General features: G+C 39.2%; 2 protein-coding genes across 9 annotated transcripts in view; one reads left to right on the plus strand and one right to left on the minus strand.

Moving 5' to 3' along the window:
- The window catches only part of VEPH1 (ventricular zone expressed PH domain containing 1), a 249,980-nt gene that overhangs the window by 184,418 nt on the left and 48,451 nt on the right, over positions 1-17,111 (minus strand). The window contains exon 5 of one of the 8 annotated variants that reach the window (XM_044251678.1): positions 7,374-7,433. The exons of the other annotated variants lie outside the window; for them this stretch is intronic. Within the exon in view, the coding sequence (XP_044107613.1) occupies positions 7,405-7,433 (29 nt within the window). The 3' untranslated portion in view covers positions 7,374-7,404. Of the gene's footprint in view, positions 1-7,373; positions 7,434-17,111 lie in introns of those variants that run through there. 8 annotated transcript variants of the gene reach the window in all.
- On the plus strand, positions 1,813-7,420 carry PTX3 (pentraxin 3). The gene is made up of 3 exons (XM_044251679.1): positions 1,813-2,081; positions 2,527-2,928; positions 6,807-7,420. The coding sequence occupies exons 1-3, from the start codon at positions 1,952-1,954 to the stop codon at positions 7,418-7,420; spliced, it is 1,146 nt and encodes a 381-aa protein (XP_044107614.1). The 5' UTR covers positions 1,813-1,951.

The following is a 17,111-nucleotide window of genomic DNA, read 5'->3' on the forward strand; positions in this document are numbered from 1 at the left end:
AGATCCTTCTTCCAGTTCTTTAATATTCTCTCCAGCTTTGCCTATTTGCCATTTAATCCATTCCTTGAGGTTTTAAATTTTTTAATTAATTTTTTATTTGTAGAAGTTACATATGGTTCTTTAAAAAAAAAAAAAATCTGCCTAGGGAGACCTGGTTGGCTCAGTTGGTTAAACTGCCTTCAGCTCAGAGTCCTGGGATCAAGCCCCATGTCTGGATCCTTGCTTTGTGGGGAATCTGTTTCTCCCCTTCTTTCTGCCCTTCCCCTCTCCTCCTGCTCATGCTTATTCTCTCTCTCAAATAAATAAAATCTTTAAAAAAGTAAAAAAAAAATTAAAAATCTGCCTCATCCTTTTCTTTTGACAATGTCTTTTTTCTTTATTCGTATTTCCAACTCCTTGTGTTGGAATTTTACAATTTTAAACACACTTATTTTCTAATTCCTATCTGATATTTTAAGTAAATGAAGTTCTTGGGAGAGGAGTACCTAATCCTTTTTCTGTATCTGCTGATTCTCATTTGTGGTGGGTTGTTTCCTCATATGTTTAAATATTTTTATTGTGAATTTGTTTTTACTGTGGTGGATAGTATACATTTGAATCTTGAACATGTGTTAGGGCAGACCCATGTAACAAACTACTAGGGACCCTGCAGAGTTCAGTCAAAGACATGCTTACTTCCCACTTATTTGTGTTAGGACAGAGGGTGGGGCTATATCCACTGAAATCCAATATGTAACTCTCTGAGGGTCTGGCTTTAGGTGAGGTTCTCAATTCCAACTCCCACTCTGGCCTAAGCTTTGCTCCCACATGGTCATTAACACTTAGTTGTTATAGAACTGATAACCCTAATTTCCTTCTATGTTCCTCCAAGGAGTCCTGGCATCAGCTCCCAGTCTTACAAGTTTGGTTTTGGTTCCTCCCTCTATCATTGGGCCCTCGTTCTTCCCTTACTTTATTGATAGTTCATTTGAACATTTAAGTTATCATTATAATGTATGCATTTCTAGGTGTTTTTTGCAGGAGAGTTTTCAGCTTATTATTTTGAAGGACGCAGAAATCCCTAAATTTATTTTAAAAACGTGATCTTTGACTCTAAACCTAGTAAAATAATACAATTTCTACATAACACCAGTTTACAAAAAGAGACATTCCTAAAATCAGCTTCTTCCTCTCCCCCAGCTCTTTCTTACTTTAGATTTAAGTTTTGCTTTGTTGTCTCTCATTTTATATATGTGTTTTATATATGTGTTTATAAAAGTAGAGTTGCAACTCCAGAAGGATTAAAGATGGAATCACTAGGAATGGACTTGGCTTCTAGAGCAATCAGAAATCTTACTCTAAGTTGGTTTATCTTGGAATCAGGGGAGTAACTTTCACAAACTTAGACCTATAAACTGTGTACAAAAGAAAAGTGGGGAAAGTTTTCTATACATAAAGGGCTGTAAAACTGTAAAGGCACCACACAAAATGCTGAAATGATGATCTTGCTTTCATGCCTCTGTGCCTGCTGACTTATTTCTCCCCCTACCTCCCCTCCCTTCCCTTTCATCCCTCAGTGCTACCAATTCAAGTTACAACAGCTAATCCTCGGGGGGACAGTCTTAGCCCAGTTTCCCCACCTCTTTCCCCTCTGACCCTCCTCCAATTAATCTGACGGCAGTGTAAACCTTTGCGGTCTATGATTGTGCAACGTCCACGTTTCCCTCGCCCTCCCACCAGGCCCCCTCCCCTCCAAATTCAGGGGAACACCCGTTACCGCGGTGCCACCGGCATTACTCATTCATCTCCATTCAGGCTTCCCCCAGCATTTATTAAGGGCTCTGGGCTCCTGCCTTTCACTCTCACTCTCCTCTGCTCCAGCAACACCGCTCACTTGAGAGCTTCTCGCCTCGTCCCCTCGGGCCAGCTGTGGGAAGTGGCCGAAGAAAGAACTTTGTGTCTCTCTCCAGCAATGCATCTCCCTGTGATTCTGTTCTGCACTCTCTGGTTTGCGGCGTTGGCGGAGACCTCGGATGATTATGAACTCATGTATGTGAATTTGGACAACGAAATAGACAATGGACTCCATCCCACTGAGGACCGTAAGTTCTCTTTAACTGTTTCTCTGCTAACCCTAACTACATACTCTAGCTCTAAATAGTATACATATACTTTGTAGCCAAGGAAATGGGCTAAAAATTATAGCTTGTTTTGCAAAAGAAAGAAGCACTTTAGGAAAGGGGGAGGTTTCAAAAAGTTATTTCTGTCACAGATACATAACGGTTTGAACCGCATGAAATCGCCGATATTTGCCTGTTTTGAGCCGCATGAACGGCAATTTCACAGAGTTCCACTTAATATATACCTGCGTGAATGGTCCCTGTCGCTGTCGAGATACTCACACGCTGTTTTTCCGAGGTGTCCTTAAAGGGAAGGGGGTGATGGGGCTGGGCAGGAACTTGGGACCACCGAGAGAGGTCACCTTTGTACAAAGCGCACCCAAGAAAGGCCTGGGCGGCTCGGTAACGTGTGTGTCCCTCGCTCTAGCCACGCCGTGTGACTGCCGTCGGGAGCACACCGAGTGGGACAAGCTCTTCATCATGCTGGAGGACTCGCAGATGAGAGAGGGCATGCTGTTGCAGGCCACCGACGACGTCCTCCGGGGCGAGCTGCAGAGGCTGCGGGCGGAGCTGGGCCGCCTGGCCGGCAGCCTGGGGAGACCGTGCGCACCGCCGGCCCCCGCGGAGGCCCGGCTGGACCGCGCGCTGGACGAGCTGCTGCAGGCGAGTCGCGACGCGGGCCGCCGGCTGGCGCGCTTGGAGAGCGCGGGGATGCCGCGCCCGGAGGAGGCGGGGCGCGCCCTGGGCGCCGTGCTCGAGGAGCTGCGGCGGACGCGAGCCGACCTCCGCGCTGTGCAGGGCTGGGCAGCCGGGCGCTGGCTGCCAGCAGGTAAGGACGCCGGGCGGAGCGGCTCCCACTCCCCCCGCCCACGCCTCCCGCCCCTCCCCACAGCCCCCACACATCCTGCGTCTTTGTCCTGGGAACGCGCGTGGCGGGAAGCCTGGTGGCGGTCCTCTAGGGGCAGCTTCAATGGGGACACACACACCTCTGTTTCTCCGTGCACGCTCACAGGCCTCAGAAACACCGTACAAGGCGCGAAAATTGGCTTTAAAAAGTATTCTCCAGCCCCCGGGAACCGAGAAGAGAGCTACGGACATAGACATCACAGTCTTGAAATAGACGTCAGGGGCCCCTGACACCCGATCCGACCGGGCGGTCCAGGAGCTCTATTGGCCGGTTTTAACCGTGACCTCTCTAGCTGTCCGGCTTCCCTCCGTTTGGGATTTCCACTTCTTCTAATTTTAGCCTGTCTCTCTCTTTAGCGGAGCTCTGGTTCCCCGCGCTATTTCAGGGCCCAGCCTAATTTTTTTATCAACACGTTCCGATTCCTGGGCCGGCCCCTCCTCCCCGCTGGTTCTGGCAAGAGACTTGAGACTGAATCCCATCTCCTGAAGGATTAGTGGAATTCCTGAGGGGTCCCTCAGGCCCCGGGGTCTGTGGAATTAGCCCGCTAGTGGGGAGGTCTGAGTATGTGAGGTTTGGACTGGGGGGGATCCACAGTGAAATGGTCTGCTGTCGGAGCAAATGGGTAACCCTCCTCCCCAGGGCTTTAGGGTGTCAGGACCAAACAGGAGAGAGGCGGTTCAAACCGGATACAACTTGTTGAACTCCCCTGTAATATGAATGAATCTCTAAACATACATGGGCCTGAAATAATACTTTTGAAATAATACATTTGAATAATACATTTGAAAGATTGTTAAACTAAATGAGACGATTTGGAGCCAAATAACCCTCCTTTAGGAGTCAAAATTTCTAAGAGATAGTAGTGCAAAAAAATCTTTTGTGGGTTATATTAGAAAATCATGACTTGGTTAGAAAATATAACTTACACTGTTCCTGAGACTCTCATGAACAGAAAACAATTACAGTGTCATCCCTCTTTATATTTACAATAAAGCAACTCATCTGTTGGGGTAGGAAGAAGAATTGTAAGCATGTGTGACAGCATGTTTCATTTAAATTTGCAGAAACCATAGCAGAGTAACAGTCTTCCCTAAATATTTGCGGACTGTTTATCAGTACTGAGCATATTTTCTTGAATATTCATAGGGGTTCGGAGACCAAAAAAGCATAAAATCAAATATACAATAGGTCTTCAGTGTAAGTGACAGAGACAAATTATAATTCTGTGGCTATTTTTTAATGGATGAAATTGTCTTGTCTTTGGCAAACTATGAGAAATGATTGTACATACAGTGTATCCCCCAAACTGAAGAATTAATGCTAATTTTCACTCTCACCTCTGTATACTAGTTAGAGCAGAGAGGGATGTATTTCTGAGTTCTGACATGTTAATTTCTTATTATATCCAATAGTATTTTTACCCACATGGTTTGATTTCTCCTTTTTGGTTTCCTGCCAGCTTGGTTCCTAAGGGATTCCTAATTATTCTGTTGTCGGCCTCCTAAGAACCTGGTTTTAATTTTGTTTGGTCTTTGATAATGTAATCAGAAAAACCTATTAGTTAAAAGCCATTTCATGCGAGAGTTTCTGACATTTTGAAGAGATATCAAGAGGCTCAATCACTGGTCCCCACCAAAAAAGCCACAAAAAAACTGTGAGCACGAAATTCCACTCCATGAGCTCACATAGCTGTAGCCAGTGGAGCCTGCAGGGAAAGCTGGGTCTCTCAGAGGCAATCAAGGAATGCTTTGGAATGCAGTCTTGACTGCCTGGGTTTATTTAAACAGGAAATCAGTTAATTGAACTGCAGTAGGCCCCCTCCTGAACACTACTGGGACATTACAGAGTATATCTCAAATGGTCATGCATATGGTGATCTTTTGTTCCACAGTCTTTGTTTAATTTAATTTACACAGCTAGGGGAAAAACAATATCTACCAATTTCATTTGAAACAAGAAAGCCTCATTAAGAATGAATCTTAAAATTCTTCAAAAATTCAAATTATTCAGTGAAAAAGAAAATACCAAAATGTGACAGGACCAATTTATGCTTTAGTATTGTAGTTACTTTTATACGATTTTCTGAATCTCAGTATTTCTTTGACTGTTTGTAGGTACACATCTGTTTAATTTTTTAGGACAGAACCTTGCCCTCAATCACTTGCAGCATTTAACTTTAGTTTAACACTGTTTGTTTAACACTGTTTGCATGGATGTTTGGTGCCTTCCAGTTCTGTATGTTTACCAGTTAGTCTTTGAGGCTCTGGAACTTGCTTATCAGAACTACTTTATGATAAATCTTTAGTTTGTTATGAAGTGAATGCTTAGCCTTCATTTAGCCTTCATTTAGATTTTTTTTTTTTTAATTCTTTTTCTGGTCTCTTATTCACATGAAGTTATCACAGAGCAGAGCTCATCTATGAAAGGTTTTAGCACATTTCCCAGAGACACCTAGAAGGTCTTCACTTTGGCATCTCTAGCTCCCTGACCAAGCATGTGAACTGGACTTTACTCTTCTCCCATCGCAGTGTCTGAGCATCTCCTTCTAAGTGCTCTTCAACAGAAATATGTTCTTTACCATGCCCCTTAGAAGAGTTCCATCTTCCTTAAAGGGTTTTTCTGTTGCTGCCTAAATAGTATTTATAAGCATGTGGACAAAAATAAGAGTTTTTAAGAATAGTAAAACAAACTGAATTCCATCTCTCCTAGCCAAACCAAGGGGTTCTTTTCCCATTAAGAAGCAATGCAGTGTGTTAGTTTAAGGGTATGGCTTCTGCAACCACAGTGCCCAAGTTCAAACCCCCAGTTTTACCACTTACCAGCTAGTAAGCAGAACCAAGTTACTTAGTGCTCTATGCCTTAGGTCTCTCATCTGTAGAAAGGGAATATTAAGACTATCTCTTAGGATTGATAAGTAGGATTAAAACATTCAGAGTGATGAGAACAGTACATGGTGAGTGCCCAGTAAGAGTGAGTCATAATTGTTATACACTGCTGTCTTTCAAAGGTAGATTTCTACAAACTTTCCAAGTTACAAGTATCTGGAATATAGGGAGTACTAAAATTTGTGCAACTGACAGTCCTAGAGTTTCATTTAAAAATGTTTGTTGCCAGTGAGTAAATGGGTGAGGTCCATTGAATTTCATAGGTTTGATTGTTTTATTCTGGAAGTTTGGTGAAATCAAGAAGAGGGAAACAAGTCTGGCTCTAAATTCTTGGAAATTACAGCATCATTGTTTGAAGTTAACGCATAATGACCCAATATTTTCATAAAAAAAAAAAAAAAAAAAAGGAGGGGCGCCTGGGTGGCTCAGTGGGTTAAAGCCTCTGCCTTCAGCTTGGGTTATGATCCCAGGGTCCTGGAGTCGAGCCCCACATCAGGCTCCCTACTCAGCAGGGAGCCTGCTTCCTCCTCTTGTTCTCTCTCTGCCTACTTGTGATCTCTGTCTGTCAAATAAATAAATAAAATCTTTTTTTTTTTTTTTAAAGTAACAGCAGAAAATAAGCTAGGGGAAGTAGTTTCCATTATTTTCTGAATTTGGACAATCTGGCTACCCTGCGTGCCTTCTCCACTTAGATGCTTCATTGAGTAGGACTGACAATTGACTTTCTTTATTCCAGTTTTCTTTGCTCTACCAAGATCATGCTTGAAGCTCCTCAAGCTATAATGGGATATAGCATATCATTTTCAGTTGTGTTCGTTAAAGTGCCTGTGCTTTATAAAATACCTAAATGCCGGAATCATTTCTGAATGAATTTATATTTTCTCTTATATTCTTCTTACTTTCCTGCTCCTCTAGGTTGTGAAACAGCAATTTTATTCCCAATGCGTTCCAAGAAGATTTTTGGAAGCGTGCATCCAGTGACACCGATGAAGCTTGAGTCCTTTAGTGCCTGCATTTGGGTCAAAGCCACAGATGTATTAAACAAAACCATCCTGTTTTCCTATGGCACAAAGAGAAACCCATATGAGATCCAGCTGTACCTCAGCTATCAGTCCATAGTGTTTGTGGTGGGTGGAGAGGAGAACACACTGATTGCTAATACTGTGATTTCCCTGGGAAAGTGGACCCATCTGTGCAGCACCTGGAATTCTGAGAAAGGGCGCACATCCTTGTGGGTAAACGGTGAGCTGATGGCTACCACAGTCAAGATGGCCACAGGTCACATTGTTCCTGAGGGAGGAATCCTGCAAATTGGCCAAGAAAAGAACGGCTGCTGTGTGGGTGGTGGCTTTGATGAAACACTGGCCTTTTCTGGAAGACTCACAGGCTTCAATATCTGGAACCGTGTTCTCAGCAATGAAGAGATAAGAGAGACCAGCAGAGCAGAATCTTGTCACATCCGGGGAAATGTTGTTGGGTGGGGGGTCACAGAGATTCAGCCACATGGAGGTGCTCAGTATGTCTCGTAAGTGTTGTGAAACTCTACTTGAAGCCAAAGAAAGAAACTCACATTTTAAACATATGCCAGTTGGGACGGGCTAAAAACCTCAGTGCATATTAAGAACACTTTCGACTAATGAAGGGGAGAGTTGAGATCAATTTTTATTTATCTTGGCAAAATACTGAATAAACAGTTGAAGAGAAGACATTGGAGAATGCTTTTGGGGATACTGTTACTAGATTTTATGCCATGGTGCTTTGAGATTAATGCTGTGTCTTTGTCAGATAAACTCTCAAATAATTAAAAGGACTGTATTGTTGAAAAGAAGGACAATTGTTTTCCTTTTCTTTGGTTAATTTTGTTTTGGCCAGAGATAACTTTTATATCGGGAGAAAAATAAAATAACACTTGCTGTCCATTGTTCATTGTTCTTGGTATGTACCTTATTATTAAAAAAATGATAAAAACATATTTATACTACAATGTGACTTAACAAATGCAAATGTAGTTTATGTGTTATAATCAAATGTCTCTTTTTTGAGAAGATAGTTATATAAGTTATATTGTAAAATGGTTTTGTATTAATTTTATTAAGACTATTTTTGTAAAACTACTGTAAATAAAATATTTTATAAAACTACTCCGTGTCATCTAATTATAAATTTAAAAGATGCTTTGGAACAAACTACACTCTTAAAGTAGGAAATAGTTTTCAGATACTAATCTATTGTGTAAATAGTAATAATATTGTTAGAAACAAACTGTAGAGTTGATTTAAGCTTTGGCTTCCTATAAATCATGAGCAAGAAATCTGATCTTGGCTAAGTCAATTCATCTCTCTGGGTTTCAGTTTTATCAACTGAGAAATCAAGGAATTGAGGAGATATTGATCTGTAGGTCCCAATTTGATGTTTCTATGACCGTATGCAACATTCTGTCATATGTAATACAGAAACAAAACATCAGAGTTCCCCAAATATACATAACCAGGATTGTTCCTGGCAAGATCTAAGAATTTGGAAAAACCACTCCTGCCCTCAAAAAATACCCATTCTCTTACTCATGCCTGAAGGAGAGACCAGTCAAGATCCTTCAGCCTAGAGATGGGGAAGTACCTCTCAACCACACTACAGTTCTCTCCTGTCAAGGCTAGGCAGGGGTAATAGAAATCCGCTGCTTCTGAATGTCAGCAGCAAATGTGGTAGAGCCACACTGATGATGAGTCTGCCTAACAATAGGGCCAGATCATCTCTGGTTTGTGAGGTTTGGAGAACAAGGCCAGGAGCAGTTATCAAACCACATTTTATAACTAGCTAGTTGAGTATCCTTAGACAAGTTACTTAACTCCCCTGGGTCTTCTCAGTAAAAGAAGCAACTTGGTCTCTCAGTGCCTTTAGCAATAAAATGTCATGAATCTAGAAATCTTTGAGGATGCTCATGACATCAGTAGAGCTTGATCCCATTTATGAGGTCCACAAAATGAGGATGATTGATCTCTAAAAAGAGTGTTCACAGTTATGAGGTCATAGGCCAGTCACTGGCCCATGGAGATTACATGATTCAAGGTTGTCCTTGAAGGGCCATAAGTAAGTCCTTGTTTAGCCTTTATCTCTATGACCTGAATGCTTAAGTGGAAGGTGAAACACTGGACCCAATGTAAGCTGAGAGTTCGGCATGATTTCAATTTCCCCATCTCAGCACAGATTAGATTTGTTCAAAAGATCTAATATGATGCAGGCCAAAATACATGCAAACTCATAGGCTGACAGAGTTAAACATAAGGGCCTTTTAAATTTTTCTATGGGAATTACACATTTAAGGTAAAGAAGAAGCAAGTTGAAGAAAAGTAATTCTTGGGTTACGAAAGTAGAAATTTCATCTGCTACAGCAGTAAATCCAGATAAGTGTTTCAAGGGACTTCTGATTGTTTCCTCATACCTATTTTCTCTCTTTTCCAAAGGAAGAAAATTCTGGTTTCAGTGGTTGTTATGCCCACTCAGAGCGAAGTCTAGATTTTCCAGCATCAGTTGCAGCTGTGTGTGGCCAGATGACTAATTGCTGGCTGATGTTGAAATACTGAACATGATTCCCTTTCCCTTCCACTTGACTGGAATATGGGTGTGATGGCAGGAGTTTCAGCAACCACCTGAGATCACGAAATTCAGTGCAGCAATACAGAAGAAGCTTGGCTCTCCCGTGTTGTGAAGATGTTGCCAGTCCTGGACTGCCTGTTCCTGCACTTCTCTAATATGAAGAAAACCATACTTTTGTTGTTTTAAATCCACTACTGTTTGACCACCTAATCTGATCCAAGAGGACAATTTTTTTTTAAAAATTGAAAAGACCACACACACTTTATTTCCTCAAAACATTCATAGACTATACTCAAAAAGTCTATTTTCCAGAAGTTGGCTCTCTGGCTTTTTTTTTTTTTTTTCTCTAATACGATTTATTGAGTTTCAAATACATAGTGTCAGCAAAAAGAAGAAGTAAGAAATGTGTAAAACTGAAGATAAATTTTCTAAAAAAAAAAAAAAAATCAGTATTCTGGTTTAGTTTGTCACATTGGCTAAGAGTTTCATTCACCAGAATGGTTATTAAGGGCATCATTATATCCTGGCATTATAAAGTAATTGTGTAAGATGACTCAAGTTATTAGGAGGAAAAAATGCATTATATATATAAAATACAAAATATTAGGTATGTGTGTGCTAAAGTGACCAGCTGTTCTGGCTTGCCTGCTATTGTCCCAGCTTTAGCACTGAGAGTCCTGTGTCCCAGAAAACCCTTCAGTTCTTGGCAAATTGTGACAGTTTGTCACATTGTCACTCTAGTATGTACATCTGTATGTCAACAAAGCAATATTTTTGCAGAGGTATATATGAATATATGAACAAAATAGAGTTAATATATTTTCCTTGTCTATTACAATGTAAATTGGCTTTTAGTGAAATGTTAATTCCTTTAAAATATATTCAGAAGATTTTACTCCGAAGTATATATTATAGAATTTAAAGTTTGGTATTTACAATTATTTAGTTAACTTCACTTGAACAATTATATTTTCAAACAGAAGAAATCATCATTGATTTTTACTTTTTTTATTAAATTTTATATTAGGAAGCTCTTCTTTGAGAAACTTACTAAGGCCAAATGTTTCCAGAACTCTCTTCTAGCCACTTAATAAATAGCACTCAAAAAGTTAAAAATCTTGGTCAAAGTAATTATAAACATTCACATCTATATTCATAGATTCAATGAACTGGAAAACTGAAATTACTGATGCTTGCATTCAGTTATAAATCCAGACTGTGGAAGAAAGTGTGCTGGTCTTGGGCTCAGAAATTAACCATTTGATTCCTAGAACACCAATACCTCCCAAATAGAAGAAGCTGGGCCTGCCAACTAGTCTTTATGGGTCTCACATTAGCCAAGAAATTAGGTATAACAGGACTTGCCTTCCCTTGCTGAAGGATTTTCTGAAAATGACAAAAACTGATAATACATCTAAGTGTACTTTCTGAACCATAAAATAATATTTGAAATAAAATTTGTCTTTAAAAAAGAAGTTTTTCCAAAGTGCGCCCAGTGCATTAAAGAAAAAAGGAGCAAGCATGCAAAAATAACAAATAAGCGAATATAAAGATTCCCTTATATTGTGGCTAAGTCATTCTCAGCCGGTCTGCCCGGGGATGCTCCTCTCCGTGCAGGCCTTCTTTTACTTCACAGCAACATCTGCTGGTGGAGTCAAGAAGGTGCAAACTCCGGAGTGCAAGTATCCCAGACTTTGTTAACAATTCAGAGGAGGTCCTCTTCTGTTTCAAGATGTGTCTTTCTTGATCCACATTTGAGTGGGCTTTTTAGAGCATCATTTTTAATATTTCCCTACATGTATTATTATTCAGTTTGAATATTCTTAATAAGATTGCTTCGTAGTCTGTTTCCTAGAAATTGAATTAATAAATTCTTTCTCAACAACCTGCAATACGCTGAACTTAAAACTTTGTTCCTTAAGAATAATCCCACTAAAAATATCATGAATTTTTAATGGCTATGTATGTCCCCAGGGAGTATAAAACTCCACAGATGAATTTGGTTCTGCCTTTAATATTGTAATATGGACCTGGTACATGGCAGATGCTCAATTTGGTTTGACAATGACAATGGTGTTGATTATGATAATGATGATGATAAGAAACATCATAACCATTGATGAACTACGTGCCTAGCATTGTGCAAAGTATAACTGCTTTATCCACTTAAGCCTTACCTCACCCTATGTGGTACGTATTATTACTACCATAATAAATGAGAGGTTAATTTTCTATCTCTATTTTCTGAGACAGCTCACCCATCAGTTGTTTGAATTTTGTCTCACATAGAGAAAGAAATGAGGTGAATTTATCATAATTAACTAGACAGTCTCTTCTAGACTTTTGCCAGTAAGTCAGAAAGGAATTTGGACTCTTGCTGAGACAATATTACATTTTGTTTCCAAAGACTTTCTACTTAAGTTTCCAATCATTTGAGGTCATCTTGTGATCTGTGCCAGAGGACCTTATAAAAGGCATCCTGACGGAGAGGCATGTTTCCTTATTATGACCACTGATTCAGAAATGTAGGGGAAGAGACTTTTAGTTTTGATAGGAGTGATGTGCATTGCATCACAGAGTTCCAAATCAAAATTTGGAAAGGGTTTCCCGGTAAGTCCTCAAATAATCCCTTACAGTTAGAGATACCCTCACTTTCAGGCTCTCCAATAAAACTGCCAGCTTTTGGGGTAACAGACACGCTAAATTATGTTGCATTAAGCACTGGTCCCGCTTTTATATGCCGACACTGGTCAGGTTTTACAATGCATCTACGTGGCAAAGAACAAGTCTGGAGAATTATTCAGGAATACTGAAAAATGACTCCCACTCTGAAAAGGTGGTGATGCCACAAAATATTAAATTACTTCTGATATTATTTAAGTGGAAAACAAATATATTACCTAAGTCATATCCTTATCTTATTTTTTAATTCAAGGGGAAGAATTTAATTTTTTCCATTAAGTATGATTCTAGTTGTAGGTTTTTGTAGATTATACTTTATTAGATTAAGCATGTTCCTCTTCTTTTGCTAGTTTGTGGAGACATTTCTTTTTTTGTCATGAACAGGGTTTGAATTTTACAAAACAATACCTATATACCTATGCATATAGGTATACAGGTGTGTGTGTGTATATATACATAATTCTCTTATATATACTATTATAGACATAATACACATAATACATACATATACATACATAATATCCCCTTAATCAGTTTCTGGAAGTTCTTAAAAATTCCTAGTTTTCAAAAAGATCTTTTCTTTTTAAAAATTTTATTTATTTGAGAGAGAGACAGAACATGTGCACATAAGAAGGGAGAGGGACAGAGAGAGAGGAAGAAGCAGAATTCCCCACTGAGTAGGAAGCCCCAGGTGGACTTGATTCCAGGGCCCCAGGATCATGACCTGAGCCAAAGGCAGATGCTTAACTGACTGCACCACCCAGGCACCCCATCGAAAAACTTCTTTTCCATGCATGGGTACTGATTTTATGGGCTGCTCTTACTGATCGGATGACTTTTTGACCTGTTAGTCTGTTACTGGGGGGAATTACATTTTGAATATTAAGACATGCTGGCATTCCTAGGATAAACTCAACTGAATCATTATGAATTTTACAAAATGAGGATAACAATAGTTCTTCCCTCATAAGATATTGGGAGAATTACCTGACTTAAAAGACCAGAAAATACCCCTGGCGATAAAAATACATTATATGTTTATAAAAAATTAAAAATTAAAAAAAAAGACCAGAAAATTATACACAGAAAGCACTCAGAAATGTAAACTATTATTTTCCTTAAGCATGGCTGGAGTCATTTTGATTTGTGATTTATGCAACTATGTTCATAATTAAGATGGGCCTGATTTTCCTTTCTTATATAGTCTTATTCTAGTTTTTTTTTTAAAGATTTTATTTATTTATTTGATGGAGAGAGATCACAAGTAGGCAGAGAGGCAGGCAGAGAGAGAGAGAGGGAAGCAGGCTCCCCACTGAGCAGAGAGCCCGATGTGGGACTCGATCCCAGGACCCTGAGATCATGACTTGAGCTGAAGGCAGCAGCTTAACCCACTGAGCCACCCAGGTACCCTGTCTTATTCTAGTTTTGATATCACATGTATACTAGCCTCACAGAATTAGTTGGAGAATGTTTTTTAATTATCTGAAAAAGTTTAGCCAAGCCTGTAATTATTATTTACATGTTTGTTCTAATTGATCTATACAATTGGGGATGACTTAAAAATGCTGATATAATTGTCTTATTTGTTATAGGCATATTCAGGTTTTCTAACCCCTTAGTTCTTAAGTATGCACCAAGGCAATATTGCTCGTGCCTTTGATCTTTTCTCCAAATGGAAGGACTTTTCACAGTTACTTTCTCACTGGGAGAATTGGAGAATATAAAACAGACAAATGGAGTCTAAGCAATTTAAATAAAATCAATTTCTATTTACATTTAATATAAAAGTCAATATTATTACTTATATATAATTACTAATAATGAAAAGTAGTAAAAATCAGCTTGGAATTATTGAAATATTTGCCTTCAAGGAGAGATACATAAGCTTATTTGACAGCCTCCCATGATTGACTTACAAGCATAAAGGAGGCATTTCATTTTGAATGAGAGATAGACCGGTATAAAACAAACGAAAAATAAAACCAGTGGAGTAATATCAACTAAGCATAAGGAGCAGTCACCACTGGCATACCACAAGTCTTGCCTGGCCCCATCTGATCTTCTTTTTCATTAGTGTTTTAAAATGAAGGGAGAGTGGTTCTATTCATAAAATTTCCAGATGCCAAGAACCTGGAAAGAACTGCAGATACACTGAGTTGGAAGAATCATTATCCAGTAATGTCTTGTTATGCCAAAGCAGTGGGTTGACTCTCTAACAAAGAAAGTATAAAAGGAGAAAAGTAAATACATAAAGCTGTTTGTTGGTATCCAGCATTCATTTTAGCCATGGCTGGCAACAGTCCTGGATTTGGTCCAGTACCCCATTCTTGCGGTACTGCAGTTGACCCCCATCTCCTGCTTTGACGGTGGTTCATTACCCAAGCCTGGTCACCTGAAATACTGTATTCCCTGACAATAATAATGGATTGGTTCAGAAATGAGCATGTGATACATGTGAGGTCAGAGACGAGACTGAATGTGGAGTTTCTTTTGCTTAATTGGTATTCATGATGATGTGAGTTGGAAGCTGCAGAGGGCCATAGCATAGAGCATGAAAATCCAATCTAAAGAAAGCAGAGCTGAGTAATGACTCTTGGGACTGCCATTGAGCCCTGAACCAAGCCATGTGGAAGTCTGATACACTTATGTACTTATCAGTTATCAGTCTTGTATTTTGATAAGAAGTTCTTCTTCCTTCCCCTCCTCTCCTTCATTCCTTTTCTTCTTACCCTCTCCCCCACCTTTTTTCTTTTCTTCCTCATCTTCATTATCACCATCATTGTCATCATCATCAAGTTATTTTTACCTGGGGTTTTTATTACTTAAAATACTATTAACTGGTAACATGGGATAATAATAGGACTTTTGTGGTGCAGTTCTTCTGGGGATTAAATGATATACTCCTATAATCCATATAAAGTGCTTAATACAGTATTTGACATAACAAAAGCATGAGATAAATTTTTGCCATTGTAGTTATAATTGTTATTATAATCATTATTATCATTGAGAAGATGACCATTTGGTGTGGATTTAAGTATTGCTTGGGTACTTCAGTTAAACCATGTTTAATGTCCCAACATAAGATTCTATAATTTTTAAATTCTAGTCTTATTAAAAAAAAGATCAAGAAACTGCAACAGTTCAGCATTTTCTATAGAAATAGAAAAATGGGAGACTGCAGATTAAAGTAATATAAGTTAAGAAGGAAGACCTAAAGAGGAAAAAACTATAGATAAAGAAAAAAAGAAATCCTAATGATGGCTTCTAAAGCTAATTGCAGGGAATATATGACAGATTTGCAGAGCAGAAAATTTACTGAGAGAGAGTAAGATCCCCTCTATTTTGCCGGTCTAAGTTTGATGGCCTCATGTGAACCATTACAGAGTTTTACAGACACATTAGTCTTAAATATCTAAGCCCTAAAATATGTAGTCACAACTTCTTTTAGTCAAATTATCATTTCTTTTATGGTAATTTTTATAGTGCCAGAGCAAATAAACCAAATCATCTGTTTATTTCAAATGCTTGCAGTGAATTCAGAAAGTGCATTTTGTGTTTCAAAAGATTTCTTGGTCATTGAAAGTGCATTTCAAAAAAAGAAAAAGAAACAAATACATGAGTAAGTTGTTGGCAGCTGCAAAGAAACAATTCATTTCTGTGTTTTTTTTTTTTCAATAAATCTGTTAGTTACAAGTCTAACTATCAAGGTTTTAAAATGTGTGGTGTATATGTGTTTGTAATATCATACAAAATCTGTTCCAAATACATAGCCAAGATGTTGAAAAAAGTGTAACTGCTTTTCTGGACTTTTAGAAAATTTTTTATCATGATTAAAAATTAAATTAGCTATTCAATCCTGTAGCCAAAGAAAATAGGAAATGAATGATACTGACTAGTAATATCAATGACAGATCTTTAGAGGGGAACACAGGTAGAGTGATGAATTTCCATTATCATGGCTGGGGTTCAGACATATCTGGGCATCCAGTAGACCACAGGGTGGGGGGCTGGTCAGATGTTCTGGAGAGGCCAGTGCTAAGAACTCTATGTGGGAATGTCTGATACAATGAAACAAACCTTAGTCCTTGGTGGGCCATAGTTATTTTGGGAACTGGGTGACTGATTTGTTGCTAGCCTGACTCTTAGCTGGATAGGTGAGCCCACGAAAGAGAGAGAACATTTTAGAACAGAAGGATACATTTTACTGCAAACTTGGGAACAAGTTGGTTTTGAGAGCTAAGCAGCCCCACTCTGGAGTCTATCAAAGTGTAACACCAAGAAAGGAGACAAGTGTCCCCCCACCATGTCCCCCCATCCTGCCTCAGGCTGCCACATGAAATGAGTGTACTGAGGACTGGTGGATCCTGAAGCTTCAAGGGTAGCAGCCACAGAGTTTGCTGGGCTTCGGGTGGTGGAAGTAGACACCACCATAAGCTGTGCCAGGAAGCATGGAGACGATAACAGCATGGGTTTATGGACTGGTCTGGATACCCAGAAAGGGATCATTTATGGGACACCCTTCAAAACGCTAAGAAATACTTGGTCTGGGAGAGTTGACATTCAACTTGAGCACCTGGGGTATGTGGCAGTAAAATCTGGGCCAGGATACTCACGGGCCTCATACATTCTTGTTAATGGGAACTAGGGACATTGGGCACATATCACATAACACCATATACTGTTCTCTGACCCCAAATAAAAAAATATTAAAAGAAAAAAAAAAACATGGTTTCTGATAGATCTGAAGCCAAAGGAGGGGGAAAAAAACCCACTAAGACAAAGGGAATATTTTGATTGGACTAACTTGATCTCTTTCATGCAAATGTGAAACAATTAATAGAGATGTCCTGATTTGATTTTTTTACAGTAAATTTAACTAACACAACTACAAATTATTCCCAAATCTTGTTCATGTTTAAGAAGTCTTCACCTGTTCTCTTC

The sequence above is a fragment of the Neovison vison genome, chromosome 6 (genome assembly GCF_020171115.1).
Source record: "Neovison vison isolate M4711 chromosome 6, ASM_NN_V1, whole genome shotgun sequence".
In the NCBI taxonomy this organism is placed as follows: domain Eukaryota; kingdom Metazoa; phylum Chordata; class Mammalia; order Carnivora; family Mustelidae; genus Neogale; species Neogale vison.